Source organism: Phoca vitulina, unplaced genomic scaffold, assembly GCF_004348235.1.
Source record: "Phoca vitulina isolate PV1807 unplaced genomic scaffold, GSC_HSeal_1.0 scaffold4, whole genome shotgun sequence".
NCBI classification, from domain to species: Eukaryota; Metazoa; Chordata; class Mammalia; order Carnivora; family Phocidae; genus Phoca; species Phoca vitulina.
The window spans coordinates 15,217,945-15,234,925 of record NW_022589707.1 but is presented as its reverse complement, the minus strand read 5'-3'; the positions used below and the strand labels follow the sequence as shown (position 1 = coordinate 15,234,925).

Genomic DNA, 16,981 nt, shown 5'->3' with positions numbered 1-16,981 from the left:
AGCGGAGGATGAACTTGATCGGAAGCCACGGTTCTCAGGCCGGCTCCCGGCTTCTCAATTAGCTCAGTGGCTCAGGGGCTCCAGGCGAGTTGCTTAATTTCCACCTGCTCCTCAGTCTCCTCACCTGAGAATGGGGCACCCATCCCATGGGACCGTTGTGAGAACTGACGGAGTCAAAACACATCTGGAAGAGTCTAGGAACACTGCCTAACACCGAGTAAGCTCTTCACACGTTTGCTAGGATCACTATCCGGAGAGCTTCAAGATTTGAAACAAAAGAGAAAAGGACCCACTCTCAGATGGGGATGGCGTGCAACCTGTGTTTGATGAATTCTGAAGGCTACTTTGAGCCTGAGGCGTGGCAGACTGGCGTGGCAGACTGCAGACAGCCGGGGAAATAATAACGCCCCTAACAGCTCCCAGGGTGCCCCCTGCAGCGGGTAATCTAAAAATCACAGGCTTGTGAATGCCTCTCGCACAAAAGCAGGATGTACACAGGGACAAAAGATAACGAGCTTGCCGGGGTCTCCAGGACGGCAGGCCAGCATTGAGTGGCGAGCGTAACGGGCACTGCATCCCAGATTGCAGTCTTGACAGCTTCAATTCACTTATTCACGCACGCTTACTAAAGGTCACTGTCCTATCGCTGGTGATTTTCACCCTCTGGGAGCTTATAGTCAAAATAATGTTGACTAGAAGACGTATTTGCATCCTTTAAAAAAGGCAGTCCATCAGTCAGGAGCATTTAATAAGTGGCCTCTGTTTGCCACGCGTTTTACCAGATGCCTCAAGATGTTACACAGGCGAAGAGCATTTGCTTCTACGTTTGGAACAAAGGAGGATCAGCATCAGAGAGTGAGACCGTCAGGGGATCGCGGCGTGACAAATATAGTTTTATAAACACACATAAAATCATGCACTGAATCCTGTTTTGTCAGAATTCAATGCTGACAAATTTCCATTCTTACATTTTCCGTGCTATCACTGACCTATGTATGAATTTAAGGACACCACAATGACAACGTCAATAGTTACCACAATTTCAGGAAGGTATTACTACCCAAATGTATTCTGAGCACTCTGGAAGCACAGGGTGTCTTCTTTCCTGTTTTTTTTTAATAGGAAAAAATACATTTGTTAATAAAAAAATTAGTTGACCTGCATATAAGCATATCATCATGCACCCACAATTAAAAGGATGAATTATTACCTATGTTTCCAATGCTTCTTGTAAAAAAAAGAAAAGTATTATGGGAATTGTGTCTTTGAAAGAATTGTGATGAATCTAAACGCACATGAAAGACACTGACAGCATTCTGTGACCGGGGAAAGGAAGGTTCTCTGTGATAATCATCGGGGTATGGCAAGAAGGGAGTCGTGGATGTAAATCCAGGTGGACAGAAATTAATTACACCCCCCCTCTACCAAAATGTCGGATAACATAAAGACAGAATCTATAACCAATATGTAACATGACAGAAACCAAAACCAGCACAAGAAAAATTACCTACATCTTTCTTCCTAGCCGAGGACTCTGATTTCACTGATATTCCATCAGAGAATTAGGGAAAAGAAGGTTTTTGTTTTGTTCGGTTTTCTCCGTGAGTGGCCTAGAGTCTTAAGAATTTTTGTATAATCTCGATAGCTCCACAGGAAAAAAAAAATCCCTCAGCAACTAATGAACACTGCTATTTGTTCTAATTCTGATTTACACCAAGTCCAATACGACTGTGCTGATTCTGGTGTTCTACTAAAGGTAAAAAATAAAATTACTTTTAGGCCATTTGCAAAATTCTATACCTTTCAATAGATTAAACCTGGCATTATTACAGCCCAAGATGTGCTTTTCATTTTCGAATGAGTAATGTAGCTCCCCTCCCTCCCCACTGCTCCTCACTTCTTTTCTTGCTTCTTTGCTTTTCTCCTTTCTTCCTTAAAGAAGACACACTTCTTTAAAGCATGGAAACATTATTGAGACTTTGGCCATCACCGCTGCTCAGGTGGGGCTGCAATTGTACATCATTAAAGCACCTGCCATTGTGGGGGGCGGGGAGGGGTCACACGTTCCCAGACAAGGGCAGCCGTCAACTCCCTCCCCTCCCCCGGAACACTGACAAGGAAGTCCTGCTGTGAGGTGCTTCAGGAACAATCAGTCCCTGCCTGAGCATAGGAGAAACCCAGGGCTTCCGTCTAGAAAGCTAAGGTCCCTTATCCTGGTTGGAATGATGTCCTGACTTTCTTTACACAAAGAATATGTGTCGGGGCGCCTGGGTGGCTCAGTTGTTGGGTGTCTGCCTTCGGCTCAGGTCATGATCCCAGGGTCCTGGGATCGGGGCCGGGCTCCCTGCTCCGCGGGAGGCCTGCTTCTCCCTCTCCCACTCCCCCTGCTTGTGTTCCCTCTCTCACTGTGTCTCTCCCTGTCAAATAAATAAATAACATCTTTAAAAAAAAACAAAAAACAAAGAATATGTGCCTTCTTGGGAGATGCCGCGAAAAGAGGCATGCTTTCAAATCACCTCAGTCTCGTGGCTCCCCCAGATCATCTCAACAGAGAGGAAGAGAGAAGTTGGCAGATCTCAGCATATGAATAGCAAACAACAAATTAATAACTATGTACTTTAATCTTCAGCATTCATAATTGCACAAAGTACCACTGATCACTTAAATAATACATGTCAGTTAATCCAATGAAGAAACTAGCAAAGTAGAATGTTTGAAGCAATAACTCGAGCATGTTAAAACCTGTCTGCGAGTGGACATTTAACACACAAAGAGCAGAATCAGAACAGGTCTTTGAGGAGCAGTGATTTAAAATCCTTACCAACAGGCAAAGCACTATGGAGAAACACACATAAATGTATTCAACCTGCCAGATGTCTCAGCTAAATGCACAGCGATTCTAACAGGTTTGGCTACAGTGACTTTCCATATATATATATATATATATATGGCACACAGTAGGTTCTCACACTCCAGGAGTGTTTGGTGATCGGAATGCAGAGTAGGAACAAAGGGGGACTACCATTACTTTCAAAGTAGAATCGAGTGGGGAAATTGAAACTCCTGACTAGTCAACTTTAAAATGGCATAAACAGAACTTTGTTACAGAGAGAGATTTTTTTTTCCCTTGAAAATGTATATGTGTCATAAATGGCCGAAAATCTTGTCCATGCTAGGGGAAAGTTGAGTGTGGAAAAATTTGCATTTTTTAAAATCTATGCCGTAAAGAAAATAAAAAGCCAGAGCATTCTGGCATTAGCAAAAGGCTGAACTAAGTTCTCAGGCAATAAATTTATGGGGAAACATGACAGGCTCCTCATTAAAGCTATGTGTACGTTGGCTGCATTTTATACAAGATTCTTGAATCTTGTGGAAAATTGGGCACGGCTTGACATCTGAACAATGTCCCTGGTTTGTTTGATTTCTAAAGCATCGGAATATGTTGCACTTTGGAAATCAAGTAGAGAAGAATAAACACACTAAAACAGAACTGGGCTGAATCTGAAAGTTATTTTTCCATATGTCTCTATGAAATATTTATTACCTTTATTTCTCTTACAAACACAGCCGCCCCCCCCCCCGCCCCCCCCGCTAGAAATACTGCGGTACTTTTTCTTTTCTTTCTTTTTTTTTTTTTGGTGGCGAGAAAATAGTCCCGGTAAGGCAAATCTTACCCGGCAGCAGGAACCACCTAAGGACAGGCAATTTTCAGTTGGCTTTTCAGAAGCTGGTTGCCATGACAAAGAGCACAATTTATTCCTTGGTCCCTTATCACAGCTACAGATCACAGACCATAAAAATTAACAAGGCTCTCTCCCTTTGCCTGATGATTTCGGAGTCCCTCATCCTTACCTGAGGTCTTTTGTTCCCCCAATTAAATGGAATGAATGTCAGTCACCTAGCAATTCAATTAATGCTGATTCAAAATTCTGGCCCAAACCAGAATCTATAATCACAACCTCCTAATCACAGCTCAGTCATGAGAATGAAAAGTAAGCAGGAAATTGCACTAATTACTCAATTAGACTAATACTGTATTTTTAAGCTAGGGCTTAAAGGGGCTGTCAGCCCTGACAAAGGACGCGGAGCTGTCCTCACCTTGTGTGCCTGAGGTTGCCCAACTGAAGCTGCTTTTTCAAGTGGCCATAATTTCTATCCATCGAAGATGGACTGGCCCGAGCTGGGGAGTGGAAACTTACGAAGGAGAAACCGACCACCAATGAGGGGCAGGTCGGGGTGGGCAGGGAGGTGCGTCAGTGGCCCTTAACACAGGCCCGTACGGCGGCCAGGGCTTCTCTGCGAGGAGCCCTCAGGCCCCAGGGTGAAGGCAGCTGAGCGCACATGGTCACGGGGCTGGTTCCAGGAAAACATCCGGTGAGGAGGAACACTCAGGGAGCGCAAGGGTGGCTCTACCAAACCTTAAAACTGAGCACAGCTCCAGGTGCCAGCCTCCCAACTCACGACAGAGCCTGCGGCGGGCGCTGGGCAGACAGCTCCTCAGCCAGTGGGCCCAGGCCTGGGGGTGGCTGAGAGGTAAGAAGCATCCACCCCCACTCCCCGGACGGCTGCTGCAAAGCCCACCTGGAGAACCTTAATGAAATCAAGACCAGTGAGTGAAAAAGAAGTGGCTGGGAAGAACATACCAGATGGGGCTGAAGAATTTACAAAACGATGCAGGATATGACCCAATACAAGCTGGACCTTATTTGAAAGAAAAAGGGGCCTAAAAAATTAGACTCTTTTTTCCTACTCAGTTTCAGAAACTGAAATATTCTGTAAACAATAGGGAGGACACTAGAGCCTGTCATGCCTCTGGTTTTTGTAAAACTCCCTCCGAGCTGGATGCAGGCGAGGAGCTGGCCCCGGGCAGAGGGCAGAGGGCCTGTCACACATGGCAGGGTCTTTCCTCTGCGGCAGTTTCTGAAAATGACCAACTTGGGAACTGCTCAGGGGTTCCGAAAGGAGAAGAAGTATTTATTTGACTAAGACGGACAAAGTTTTTACTTCCAGGGCTTGCCTTGCATGTGGCCGCTGCTGAGCGAGCGGGGGTTTGGGGGGCCAGCAGGGCCCCCGGCGGGCAGGTTCTGACTGCTGCGGGCGCCTGGAACCTTGGAGTCTCTTCCAGCGGCGTTCACTTGGCTCAGCCGGCCTGAAGGGGGCAAGGAAGCAGGGAGCAGAGCTGCAAGAATGACTCCGGGCGCCATCTGCCAAGTATACTTTTAAGTTAATGAAGTCTTAGGGTACAACCACTTTTAAGCTAATGAAGTCCTATTCAGTGTCTACTTTAGGCTAAAACCTACTCTTCATCCTTGAGATCAACTTGAAGATGGGGAAGGGGCAGGGACAAAAGGAAGCCCGGTGACCTTTTTTTGTTTTCTTCCTCTCCATTATCCCCAACCAACCTAGCCTGGCCTTCATTCCTTCTTGGTAGAAATGGGTACAGGAGGGATTAGGGGAAAGAGAAGAGAAAGTAGTGTGCTCAAGGGAACGTTGGGCAGGGTTTCGAGGTGCCCAGAAGCCAGAGAGGGAAACAAAACCCATCGGAGAGGGAGTCCTAGTGCCCCAGCTGAGCCCCTCCACTCTGCCTGAAATACATATGTTATCTGACTCATAAATCCTTTCTCCTTCTCTGTCTATATGCAACGTCTAATTCTTCCCACAACCTGGGATCACCACCCCTTGCCCCCACCCCTCCCCACACAGCACCCTTACACTCCCCATCCCCTACAGATATTTTAGGACTCGAATATGAGATCAAACTTTTCATACGATGAGGTCATTTTCAAAGCTCTACAGAAAACATGATCTCTAAAGGTCAAAATATCTTACTGGGATTGTCCGCAGGACCCTGATCCTCTTCCAGGTAATATTCTATCTTTTTTAAATCTTCTGGGGTAAATCTCCATTTATTCTCAGCTGGTGGGGGCGGCACTTTGGGGCTGGATCGTTTCCGGGCAGAGCCAGGAGGAAGGGCCTGCTGGCAAGATGCTGGCAGGGAACCGGTAATCAGTCCTTCTGGGAATTTCTGAGCTAAGACTTTTAGACCTAGGTGTGGAAGAGCATCAGAAAAAGCAGCGTTAACATGGTGAGGCGAAGGCAAGACCTAGAAAGGTGGCTGCATGTCTCCTAATCTTTGGCCTTCCAGTCCGAGCCAACACAAGAACGTGACATCTTAATTGCTTCACCATGAAGCAAATTACACCAGAAAATGTTGGTGGTTAGGCGGGATTCTGAGAATTCCACCAGAAATCCTTTTGCTCCAGTCTTCAGCAGTAAGGCTTTCTCACAGAGCCTGAAAGCAACAGCGTTATTTCAGGAATTAAAAACATGTGCTGATGGAGCTAACGGAAGTTTCACAGAACTCCTGACCCCTTGCAGCCAGCCCGGTTCTCTCTCCTTCCAGGATTCTAAATTCTGAACGTGGACAGGAAAAGGGTGATAGGGGAGGGGCTGAAGGGTTGGGAGTCCAGATACCTGTGTTTTCAGTCCCAAACAGAGTACAGCCCACTCACCTCCGGAAAGCATGAAGAGGTTTTCAAACCCCCGCTCGCACATGGTGGTGGCCGCCTGGCTGGCCAGCCTCTCATCATCGTCGTACAGAATGATGACCTTGCCGTGGGCATTTTTCTAAGAGTCACAGGAGTTAAGGTTCGCCCGCACTGGAACTACTGAGAAACTCCCAGGGAGCGAGGAACGGTCTAGGTTCACCTTCCTGAGCTGGTATTCTTTTTTTTATAAATGGATTATCACTGTGGTCCAAGATTATCACTAGCTCCACACCTTATACCCTTTAGCTCTTTTATCCTCACGGCCCTGAAAGGTCTGACAATCTCCATTTCACAGGTGAGGACATAGAAAACCTCTCTGTCCTATGTGTCCACTGCAGCCTTATTTATGAGAGTAAAAAAAAGGAGACCCACCTAAAGGCCCATTTGAGAGAAAGAGTTTTTAAAAAAGTTGGGCGCCTGGGTGGCTCAGTTGGTTAAGCGACTGCCTTCGGCTCAGGTCATGATCCTGGAGTCCCTGGATCGAGTCCCGCATCGGGCTCCCTGCTCGGCGGGGAGTCTGCTTCTCCCTCTGACCCTCCCCCCCTCTCATGTGCTCTCTCTGTCTCATTCTCTCTCTCTCAAATAAATAAATAAAATCTTTAAAAAAATAAAAAATAAAATAAAAAATAAAAAAAATAAATAAAAAAGTAAATCATAGTATAGTATATAGTAAGATGAGATAAGTATTGCATCAAAAATGGAGTTTATAAAGAGCTTGTGTTAGCATGGAGAAATACACTGTACTATGAACTGAGGAAAAATCAAAATACAAATTATATCTACAGTATGATTTCTACTTTGTTAGAAAAGAATACAGAGAAGACAATTGGAAATAAAATATGCAAAAAACATAATCAGAGTTGTTCAATTGTATGATTATCAATCTTTTTTATATTTTTCAGTGCTTAAATTATTTTCTATTTGTGTAATTTTTATGAGCCAAAAAAGAAAGTAAGATTTGAAGAAGAAAAAATTTAAAACAGAAAGAAAAAAATTTACTCTTAGGTTTTACTTGGGCAAGTTTTCTGGGGGGAAAAAAGGTCTTAGGACTAACTCTCAACAGATCACAGCCTTTAACCTAATGTTTTTTGGCCCACTGCAGGATGGCTTGGAAGCATCTGCCAAGATGGTCAGGATACTCAGCAACAGCTAAGAATCCACATTCTAAAATATGCTAAGTAAGCTAATTAATATCAAAGGTCCTTACCCAGGTTTTTTTCCTAGGAGCATGATTCATGATAAGTTTGACTCTTACAGTCCTCAAACCACCCAACTCCTTAAAATGCAACAAAGGATACATATTCAAGAATGTCATTTGAATAAGGGTTCATCGTTCTAGACAGAGTTGCAATTGGGTAACTATAAGCTGCAAAGAGAATGAAAAAGCTTAGGATGTTTGTAGCTCTCAGTACAACTTGGCCCCAAATTCCCGGCTGGTTTAAAGTCTAAAAGCTCAAAGAACCATATTTGCAAAATCAACGAGCCATAAACCTAAATACTTTTTTGAGAGAAGAGAAAAGGACACTGAACACAACAGGAAGCTTCATGTCACCATTTCGGACATTTAGCCCCGGGCCCCAGAGCCATCCGAGAATGTCACCAGCCTCCCTCAGAGCATTATGGCAGAGCCAACTTCCAGATTCCCATGATCGATCCAGCTAACAAAAAATTTCCTTAACTGCTGACCCTGGGATGTGGCTCAAGCCTGCCTAGACTCCAGAACGGGCTCTGTTCTTGGGAGTGAGACACGAGAACGCCTTCGCTCTCTTACCTCCAATAACGTGGCACTGCTGGTAAGAATCTCTGTCTCGCACATCTAGTAGCAGGAAGGGGCAGTCGGGATAAGGTTTGTCTTTGGTGTTGGGCTCTGCTTTCTTCACTAGCCCTTTGTCTAGATCCAGTTCCCCAACACCACTGATGACGCTGCAAGTGAAAAGTAGGTCAGCAGAAACTAGTCAGGGGTGAGTGGCTTCAAGGTCAAATGCGTTTCTTCAGAATAGCCAGAGAGGGCTCAGTGTCTTTTCAAAGGACACTTCAAAGAAAAAGGAAAATGGATATGGTGTCTCAGTTCTGCCTCTGAATGCCCGACCGTATGGATTCCCATTCTGTCACACTGGACCCTGAGGAAGGGAGCCACGTGTCCATCCATACGTACCTTCAGAGAATGCATGTTAGGTCATTAGCATGGCTGAGGGGGCAGAAACCGTAGGGCACATGCCGCCTCCAGCAACAAGGGCAGCGTTCAGAGAAAGAAAGAGGCCAACAGTTAATCTAAGGGAATTGTGAGGAGTGTAAGAAAGCAGACCAAAAGGGGAAAGAATCAGGTTGGTAGGACAGGAAAAATGAAGGCTTTCTATGTACATTAGATGTAACATAAACCAACATCGATTAATGTATCTCATCTACTTACACAGCGACCTAGCCGATACGTATTTTGAATCTTAATGTTTTCAATAGTTATCTGTACTTACTCCCGGTTTATAGGTGACAGTGTTGAGGTTGAAGAGGCTTTTAGATTTGGTGGCATTCATATAATGAGACAGAGGAAACACTAGGATTAAATGAATGAGCTTGCTATTGACAGTTCTGTTTCTAAGGTCATAAAACTGGTCACCATATTAAGATTACAGACAAAATGTGGTAAAAAATATGAATCAAAGGCTTAAGAGGAGTGGCTGTTATGAACAAAATGGCAGGGAGTGAAATATCTGTAGTGGAAGAAGAGGACGCCTTTCCCAGGCAACTCTGAAGACGTGTGTGCCCGACCACACACTAGTATGGCCTGATGGCTCCTCTCCCAGCGTGGCAAATCCAATTCTTCACTTAGACCCGATAAATGCTGGAACTAGATGCCACAGAGTGCACAGGAGAAGAAGAAAATCTATTTCCTATGAAACTGCATCCTCAATGGAAGTCTTACTGGTCTGTGTCGCTAATTCCAATTTTAGAGTTCTTGCATAAAGTAGTTATAAAAAAACAAGAGCGGTACTGGGGGCGCCTGGGTGGCTCAGTCGTTTAAGCGTCTGCCTTCGGCTCCGGTCATGATCTCAGGGTCCTGGGATCGAGCCCCGCATCGGGCTCCCTGCTCAGTGGGGAGCCTGCTTCTCCCTCTCTCCCGCCCCTCCCCCCACTCATGCGTGGCCACGCTTGCTCTCTCTCTCAGATAAATAAATAAAATCTTAAAAAAAATAACAGTGGTACTGATGATAGCAATTCTTTCCCTAGCAGCACTAGTTTCCCTGGTACAACTGTTTTGCTAGTAGAAGGGATGGTCGTGCGCCGAAAATCAGCCCCATCTTATAATCAACACCTAATATCTGCGAGAAAGCGTTGCATCATAGTCTTCGCAGAAAGAAGGACCAGTCCCGTGCAGTTTGAGAACTCACTCCAAAGGCTGCTTTCATGCTCCTTTGCACCTGTGTTAATATCAGAGCACGGCGACTGGCACTCTATTTTTCTTCTGATTGCAGACAGGGTAATTATAAGCTGTAGCAGACAGAAAAGGGGGCAGGAGTGGGAATCAAAAGATAGTAGTTGTAAAGCTAAGTCCTAATAGCAAACCTGCATCCAGGAAGGCTGAGAAGGATGGAATTCAGGAGTGAAAATTAATGCTCTCCTATCAATATACTCTTACCTTCACTAAGATGCTGTGAAAAGAGTCAGGTGGTGGCATTCATATCAAGAGAAAATTAGAAGGGCTGGGGTGAAAATGTGGGACTTGACTACTGCCAGTCTGTTTCTCCGGTGATTAAATCACCAAAACTGGTATCCAAAGGAGTATGAAGTAAAATGCAGGGAAAACATAGATCTGATGAGCGTACCTCTGCAGAGTGGAGCGACTGGAGTCCCCGGCTCCCGCGCTCGTTATGAACTGCATGGGGCTTGGCGACTGTTCCCTGGGGCTCCCCTTCCCGTTGGTCCTGGCACCGATTACCCCGTCGGGCTCTGAAGTCGTCGAAGAGTCATTGTCTAAGATTTGCAGAGGGATAAATAAGTAAAGTTGACCTCCGAGTTTATTCACGGCAGTCCCACTGAAATTAGGTCAAGACAAGGAAATCCTATCACAATTATTAAATTGTCCTGGAAGTTCTACCACCTAGGACCCCAGGAGTCCCCGAGACCCTGTCAGGGGGACCCGCAAGGTCTCTTCTACTATGTTCATATTTGCACGAATGGTGCCAAAGCATGGGGGATAAACCTGTGAGCACCTGAGCAACAGTGGGGCAGAGGCACCGAGTTTTATTAGTGAGCTTCATATTTTTCACCAATATGAACGCGCTCGAGAAATAAATACGGCAGTCACGTTTTAAAAAAGTCCCCGATGGAGCCATAATCATAATTCTATTAAATCTCATCTTTAAGTACACACCTTTTGAATATTCTGTGTGATGAAATAGGGAGTCCGTATGTAGCAAGTTGGCTCCACACCAAGATGGCATGGTTGTCTCAAGGGAAAGTATTAGTGTGATTAGGGCTGCTTTTGCCCTGAACACCATTTTTACTTGGAAGGAAAACTGACAGAGAAATTATAGTTACTTAGACTTGTGCATGTGGCAGACATTTTCTCAAAAATGATCTAAGCGAACTGTCATTTCAAGGAAAACAACTGATGGTATCTGTTGTAAAGATTCAATTTTGACCAAAAATCAGAATTTTGGAAACCGTGTTCTCCATCAGGAGCTTGACTGCCTCCCTGTACTTAATGACTTTTCTGATAAGATAGGTGGTGAGATTAATAAATATGATTTTTTTTTGGATATTGTGTAATGAATGAAATTTGTCAATGTTTGGAAGATCTTCATAACTCCGTGAATCAATCTTTTCCAAATGACCGTTGAATGATGTTATAAAATCATGCATGGGTAGGAAGATTAATTCAAAGTGCAAGACAGACCAGTGGGTTTAATGGAACAGAGTACTAAACATGCATTGATATGGTTTCAGATTCCACATTACAACTAACCTTTAAGAAGCTACAGTCGTCAAGTTTTAGTATGGTATCAAAGATATGTATCCACAATTATCTGGAAGGGTTATTAAAACAGTCTCCCTTTTTCAACTACAGGTCCGTGTGAGGCTAGATTTCCTTCATGTACTTCAACCCAAAGAGCATATTGCAACAGACTGAATGCAGAAGCCATGAGAATCAGCTGTCTACTATTAAATCAGACATCGAGACTTAAAAAAAAAAAAAAAGTAAAACAATGCCATGCTCAGTAAATTTTTTGGTTTGGAAATACAGCTATTTTGCATAAAAATGTTATTTATGTTTGCAATGGGTTCAGTATCACTATTTGTAAATGAAATAGTAAATAAATATTTTTAAGTTCTCAGTTAAAATTTTTAATATCCTAAATATTAATAGGTATAATGCACATAAACCAAAATTCTTTGAGGTCCTCAGTTTAAGAGTGCGGAGGGAGACTGTACCAAAAAGTCTGGGAATTTACTATTCTAACTAGTACAATGAGAGAAGAAATAGAAATAAGAGGCTTAGTTATTAAAGAGGATACTAACATTTATTTTGCATATGATATATATACCTAGAAACTTCAGAAGAATCCTATGAGAATAAGGGAAATAAGTATGTGGTTAGCTTAAAAAAAGAAATACTAACAAACTACTTTTCTTATATGCCAATTAGAAAGGAATATGATGAGCATCTCATTTACAGTAACAACTGCAAATATAAGATATGCTCTCCTCGAAAATAAGCCTATTAAGACATGTAAAGGGCCTGTAAAAACTTACATCCTTTATAGGTCTTATAAAAATTTTACTTAAGAGACATTAAAGACAACCCGAATGAAGACAGTGATGTACTTTCACATTCCTGACTGGGTGACTAAAAGTGAAATGATGTTAATCCTTTCCAAACTTAATTTTTAGCCCTAAACCAATCCCAACGGGATTTCTGGAAAGCTTAAAAGGATTTTAAAGATGAGAACGAAAATAATTTTAATATATATATGTATATATATATATATAAAATATTATATATGTATATAAATATTGTATATTTATATACACACACACAGACACACATACATACATATGGGTAATTTAGAGAATATGCCTTAGCGAATAGTAACATATATTGCAAAGGTAAATGATCAAAACAATGCTGACCCACAAACCAGAACAACAGTATATGAGAACACAGAAACAAATCCCAGAATATATATAAAAAGCTAATATAAATGTTAAAGGTAACATCACAAACCAGTGGGTAAAGGGAGAACGAGTGAATACATGGTGGTGGGATATTGTGCCAACTATCTAGAAAAATCGAATTTAGAAAACCCCCTCACATCATATACCAAAATATTAACAAATAGATTGATGTAGGAAAACAAACAAACAAAAAACAAAACCACCAAGCAAGCTAATAGAAGAAAATATAGGTGAATAGTTTATCTTATTTTGGATTTTATGAGCCTAAGGCAATAAAAGAAAACATAACATGAAAGGCTAATAGATAAAATCTCGTAAAAATGCAAACCTTGTGTATGTCAAAAACCAACATGAAGAAAGTTAAAAGGTGAGTAACAAATTAGGAAAAATATCTATGACCTAGATGCATGAGGAAAGGTTAATATACTTAATTCACAAAGCATTTTTTAATTAACTAGTGCTTTAATTGAAAAAAGATCCTGTGCACAAGGTAAAAATGCAAGCAAGATAAAACTATTAATACAGAAAGGAAGTCCCTTCCCACTGCAGACCCGTAGGCCCTCAGGCCTCCTCTCCCAAGGGAACTACCTTCACAGATTTATGTCTTTTTCCAGAAATAAAACAACTACAGACTTTTGCATCTATTTTATTTCTTCCCCTTTTAACATATCAGGAGAATGCCACTCATACTGCTCTACACTTTGGTTTTTTGTTTTGTTGTTTTATTTTTACTTAATGATACAGCTTGAAAACTGTTCCAAATCATTAAGTAAAGCTTTTTCTCATTCATTTTCAAGGCTGTACTGGTTTCCAATGTTTAAAGATATCCTAATATACAGAGCTTTTACAAATCAGTAAAAGATGAACATTCCATGAGGGAAAAAAACTGGGGAAGGACATGGAATGTTCTCAGAAGAAATAGGTATGACCAATAAACAGACAGATACACAAAGCTCAATTTCATGATCAGAGAGATTCAAAGGAAAATTATTAGATACCACTTTCATCTATCAAATTGGCAAACGTTTGCAAAAATGATAATTATTCAGCATTGCCTAGGATGAAGAGAAACAGGTCTTCTCACTTATTTGTTGGGAATGCAAACAGGAAGAACCATTCTGGAGATAATGTGGAATCAGCATTGAGCATCTTAAAATGGTTCCACCCTTCAACCATCTGCAGCAATTTATCTTCAGGGAATAATCAGACGCACACAAACGTTTATGTATTTACATTAGAGCATTGTTTTATAAAATTGAAAAATTAGAAAAACCGTAATGTCCAATAGGAGAATAATTAAATTATGGTATAGCCACAGGACAGGCATTATATGACAACACAACCTTCACAATTCAGCCTTTGAAGTCCACTTAATGACATAGGATAGTATGCATGATAAAATGTTAATTTGAAACAGCACAATTCAAAAGTATACACAAAGAATACAGATTTGGGTGGGCAGTTAGGTAGGGGGGAAAACAGAGCAAAATGTTAGCAGGGATTATTATTTTAATTTTCTTTATATATATTTTTTGCAGTTTTCTAATTTTCTAGAAATACACTTTTAAGTCAGGAAAAAACAGTAAACATTACAAAAGGAGATTTTTTATTCCTTCAAAAATAGCCAATATGCATACAATCTGTTCTACAGGCATTCCTGAGTGAGTTATTATTCTGTGTAGAGCACTAGAAAAACACTAATATTACTCACACATTATGGTGTCCTACTTTATAAGAGCCTATTTTGCTGTGCAAATTCATCTCAGAAGAGAAAATTGCATGTGCCCATATGTTCCGGTGCTGCAATTGCAATGAATTAAAGGACCAAATCCAGGTACTTATATAACCAGGTTAAAATTGGGAGTACTTCTATGAGAAGACTCAATTATCTCTGTTACAAAGAGCCCTTATTTCTCTGCCATGAGAGGTATCTGTCAAAGATAAATTCCTGTCTTTGTCAGGTGCTCTTTATCCTCCCTAACAAAAACAAGTCCAGGGAGATGACAGTTAAGTTGCACAAAACCAGGGCTCGGACTTCCTGAGAAACTTGTCTTGAAATCAGAAGTCAAAGTCCTGGCCTACATCAACCTTCACAGAACACATTTCCCTTCAGTAAACAGCCACACATTGATGGTTGAGTACCTCAGGATAAAATAAAGACCTTAACTCTATGTATTCTTTTCATGACAGTACAACTAAGGGGTTTTATTTTCGACTCGGCATTTCAGAAGGGAAACCTGGAGCTAGAAGCCTATCTCCCTAGCCCTATCTCCGACCCAGCACCCATGCCTCCCCCAGACGGCTGCCAGGCGGGATGACGCATTCCCCAAACTCGCTTGGAGCTTCTCATTCTCCGCATGCCTTTGCTCAGGTTGCAAGAACTTCACCCTTAACTTGCACCTGTGAGATTCTACCCTCCTTTATGGCCCAGTTCAAAAGCTCTCAGAAAGCCTACCTCAGTTTTCTAACTGGAAAGTGCCTTTCCTTCCTCAGAACTCCCACAGCAAAGGCACTGCTTGTTACCAGACACTCGTAGATCTGTAACCCGGGCCCATTCCTTACGGCTGTCTCACCTTAAGCAAGTAATTTAACCTCTGAGGCTTGGGCTTCTCATCTCTAAAGTGTACCTTTTAGAGTTTTTGATAAGATTAAATAAGAAAACTTGAGTGAAGTACTTAGCAATATATATTCAACAAATGATGGCTTCTCCCTAGTCCTCCATTATGAATTTCTGCCACGTTCATGATTTTGTGCTTCTGTTATCACTCTCCTCATCCAACACGCATACGTGTGTGCACGTGCGCACATGTGGCTACCAGCTCTATGTAAGCAGAGCTGGGCGTTACTCATCTCTGTAGTCTCCTAGCGCCTCATACTGAGACCAGTGCATATATAGAAGGCACTAAAAATATTTGTTGGAAAAAAAGTAATCAGTATATTAAACACATCAAAAACATTTAAAACTACAAATGTTAGAGCCAGAAAACCAGATGGCTTTTCAAAAGAAATAAGAATTAACAATTAAAGCACCAGGTACCATTTCTCAGAGAGTAACAATCTAATTGCGAATAGATCCATCAAAGTCCCAGTTCCCTGTGAACACAACAGCAAAGGCGGACAGGGTGAGTACCTTCAGTCAAATGGTCAATCGTTTATTTGCCCCACATCCTCAATTCTCATTACCTTCTAGCCTTTGAATCTCTTCAGCTGTCACTTCCAGTGTTTGATCAGATAGGGAAGCAACTTGGATGACCTGATAGAAGAAAGAATGAAATGTATAGATGCCTGTATGTCTTTAAACAGAGGCAGTTCTGTCTTTTATAACAGACGAGGAAACATCAAACATCAAAGATCTCTTGGTTTAAGGAACTGTCAGTGTCCTCCACTGGAGACTAAATCTCAGGCCTCCTCATTTTGGGAATGGTAATCATACCGCAGATGATAGTTCCAGAAAAAAAAAAGATTCATTTAAAACATCACATAATAAACTTAAAAGACCAAAAGGACAATTTAGGATAAGAAACGTGAATAAATAATCATATATATTTCAGTCTCAACACGCAGTACTTACAATGACAGAATTGAATCAACAATTCTACATGCAATGAAGAAATAAATATAATTATGAATATATGTATCACAACACTATACCTACACAGTTTTTATTTTTTTTTTTATTTTTTATTTTTTATTTTTTTTAAAGATTTTATTTATTTATTTGAGAGAGAGAGAACGAGAGACAGAGAGCATGAGAGGGAGGAGGGTCAGAGGGAGAAGCAGACTCCCTGCTGAGCAGGGAGCCCGATGCGGGACTCGATCCTGGGACTCCAGGATCATGACCTGAGCCGAAGGCAGTCGCTTAACCAACTGAGCCACCCAGGCGCCCTACCTACACACAGTTTTTAAAGCACTTTTCACAGCTCAGCTCCTAAGACCCAAGATCCACCTTGAGGTACATCAATGAAACTCATGTTTGGGGGCCAGAGAGACACTTTGCCCCTAATTTTCAAATGAAAGAAGAAAGTGACTTTCCCAAAGTAACAAAATAGCCCATGGCAATCACCTGGTTTCACGGAGAAAAATGTCCAAACAATCCAGAGACCAGAATTCTAGATTCTAAATACTAAATTAAAGCGTGCAAGGAAAAAAATAAAACCTAAACCATAAGTGTGATGGTTTAAAGGTGGAATGTACACTTTACTTTATAAAATTCTTATCAAAGAAGACTGTTCATACTACCCTTGAATGAGCACACACAT

At 41.9% G+C, this 16,981-nt stretch overlaps 1 protein-coding gene across 1 annotated transcript in view; it reads right to left on the bottom strand.

Moving 5' to 3' along the window:
• Positions 1 to 3,608: 3,608 nt before the first annotated feature.
• CEP41 (centrosomal protein 41) overlaps positions 3,609 to 16,981 on the bottom strand; it is a 45,063-nt gene continuing 31,690 nt past the window's right edge. Inside the window, exons 5-11 of the mRNA XM_032401565.1 lie at positions 15,906 to 15,975; positions 10,370 to 10,517; positions 8,320 to 8,471; positions 7,847 to 7,914; positions 6,513 to 6,627; positions 5,830 to 6,045; positions 3,609 to 5,149 (exon numbers count right to left, since the gene is read on the bottom strand). Of these exons, the coding sequence (XP_032257456.1) occupies positions 5,001 to 5,149; positions 5,830 to 6,045; positions 6,513 to 6,627; positions 7,847 to 7,914; positions 8,320 to 8,471; positions 10,370 to 10,517; positions 15,906 to 15,975 (918 nt within the window). The 3' untranslated portion in view covers positions 3,609 to 5,000. The remainder of the gene's footprint in view (positions 5,150 to 5,829; positions 6,046 to 6,512; positions 6,628 to 7,846; positions 7,915 to 8,319; positions 8,472 to 10,369; positions 10,518 to 15,905; positions 15,976 to 16,981) is intronic.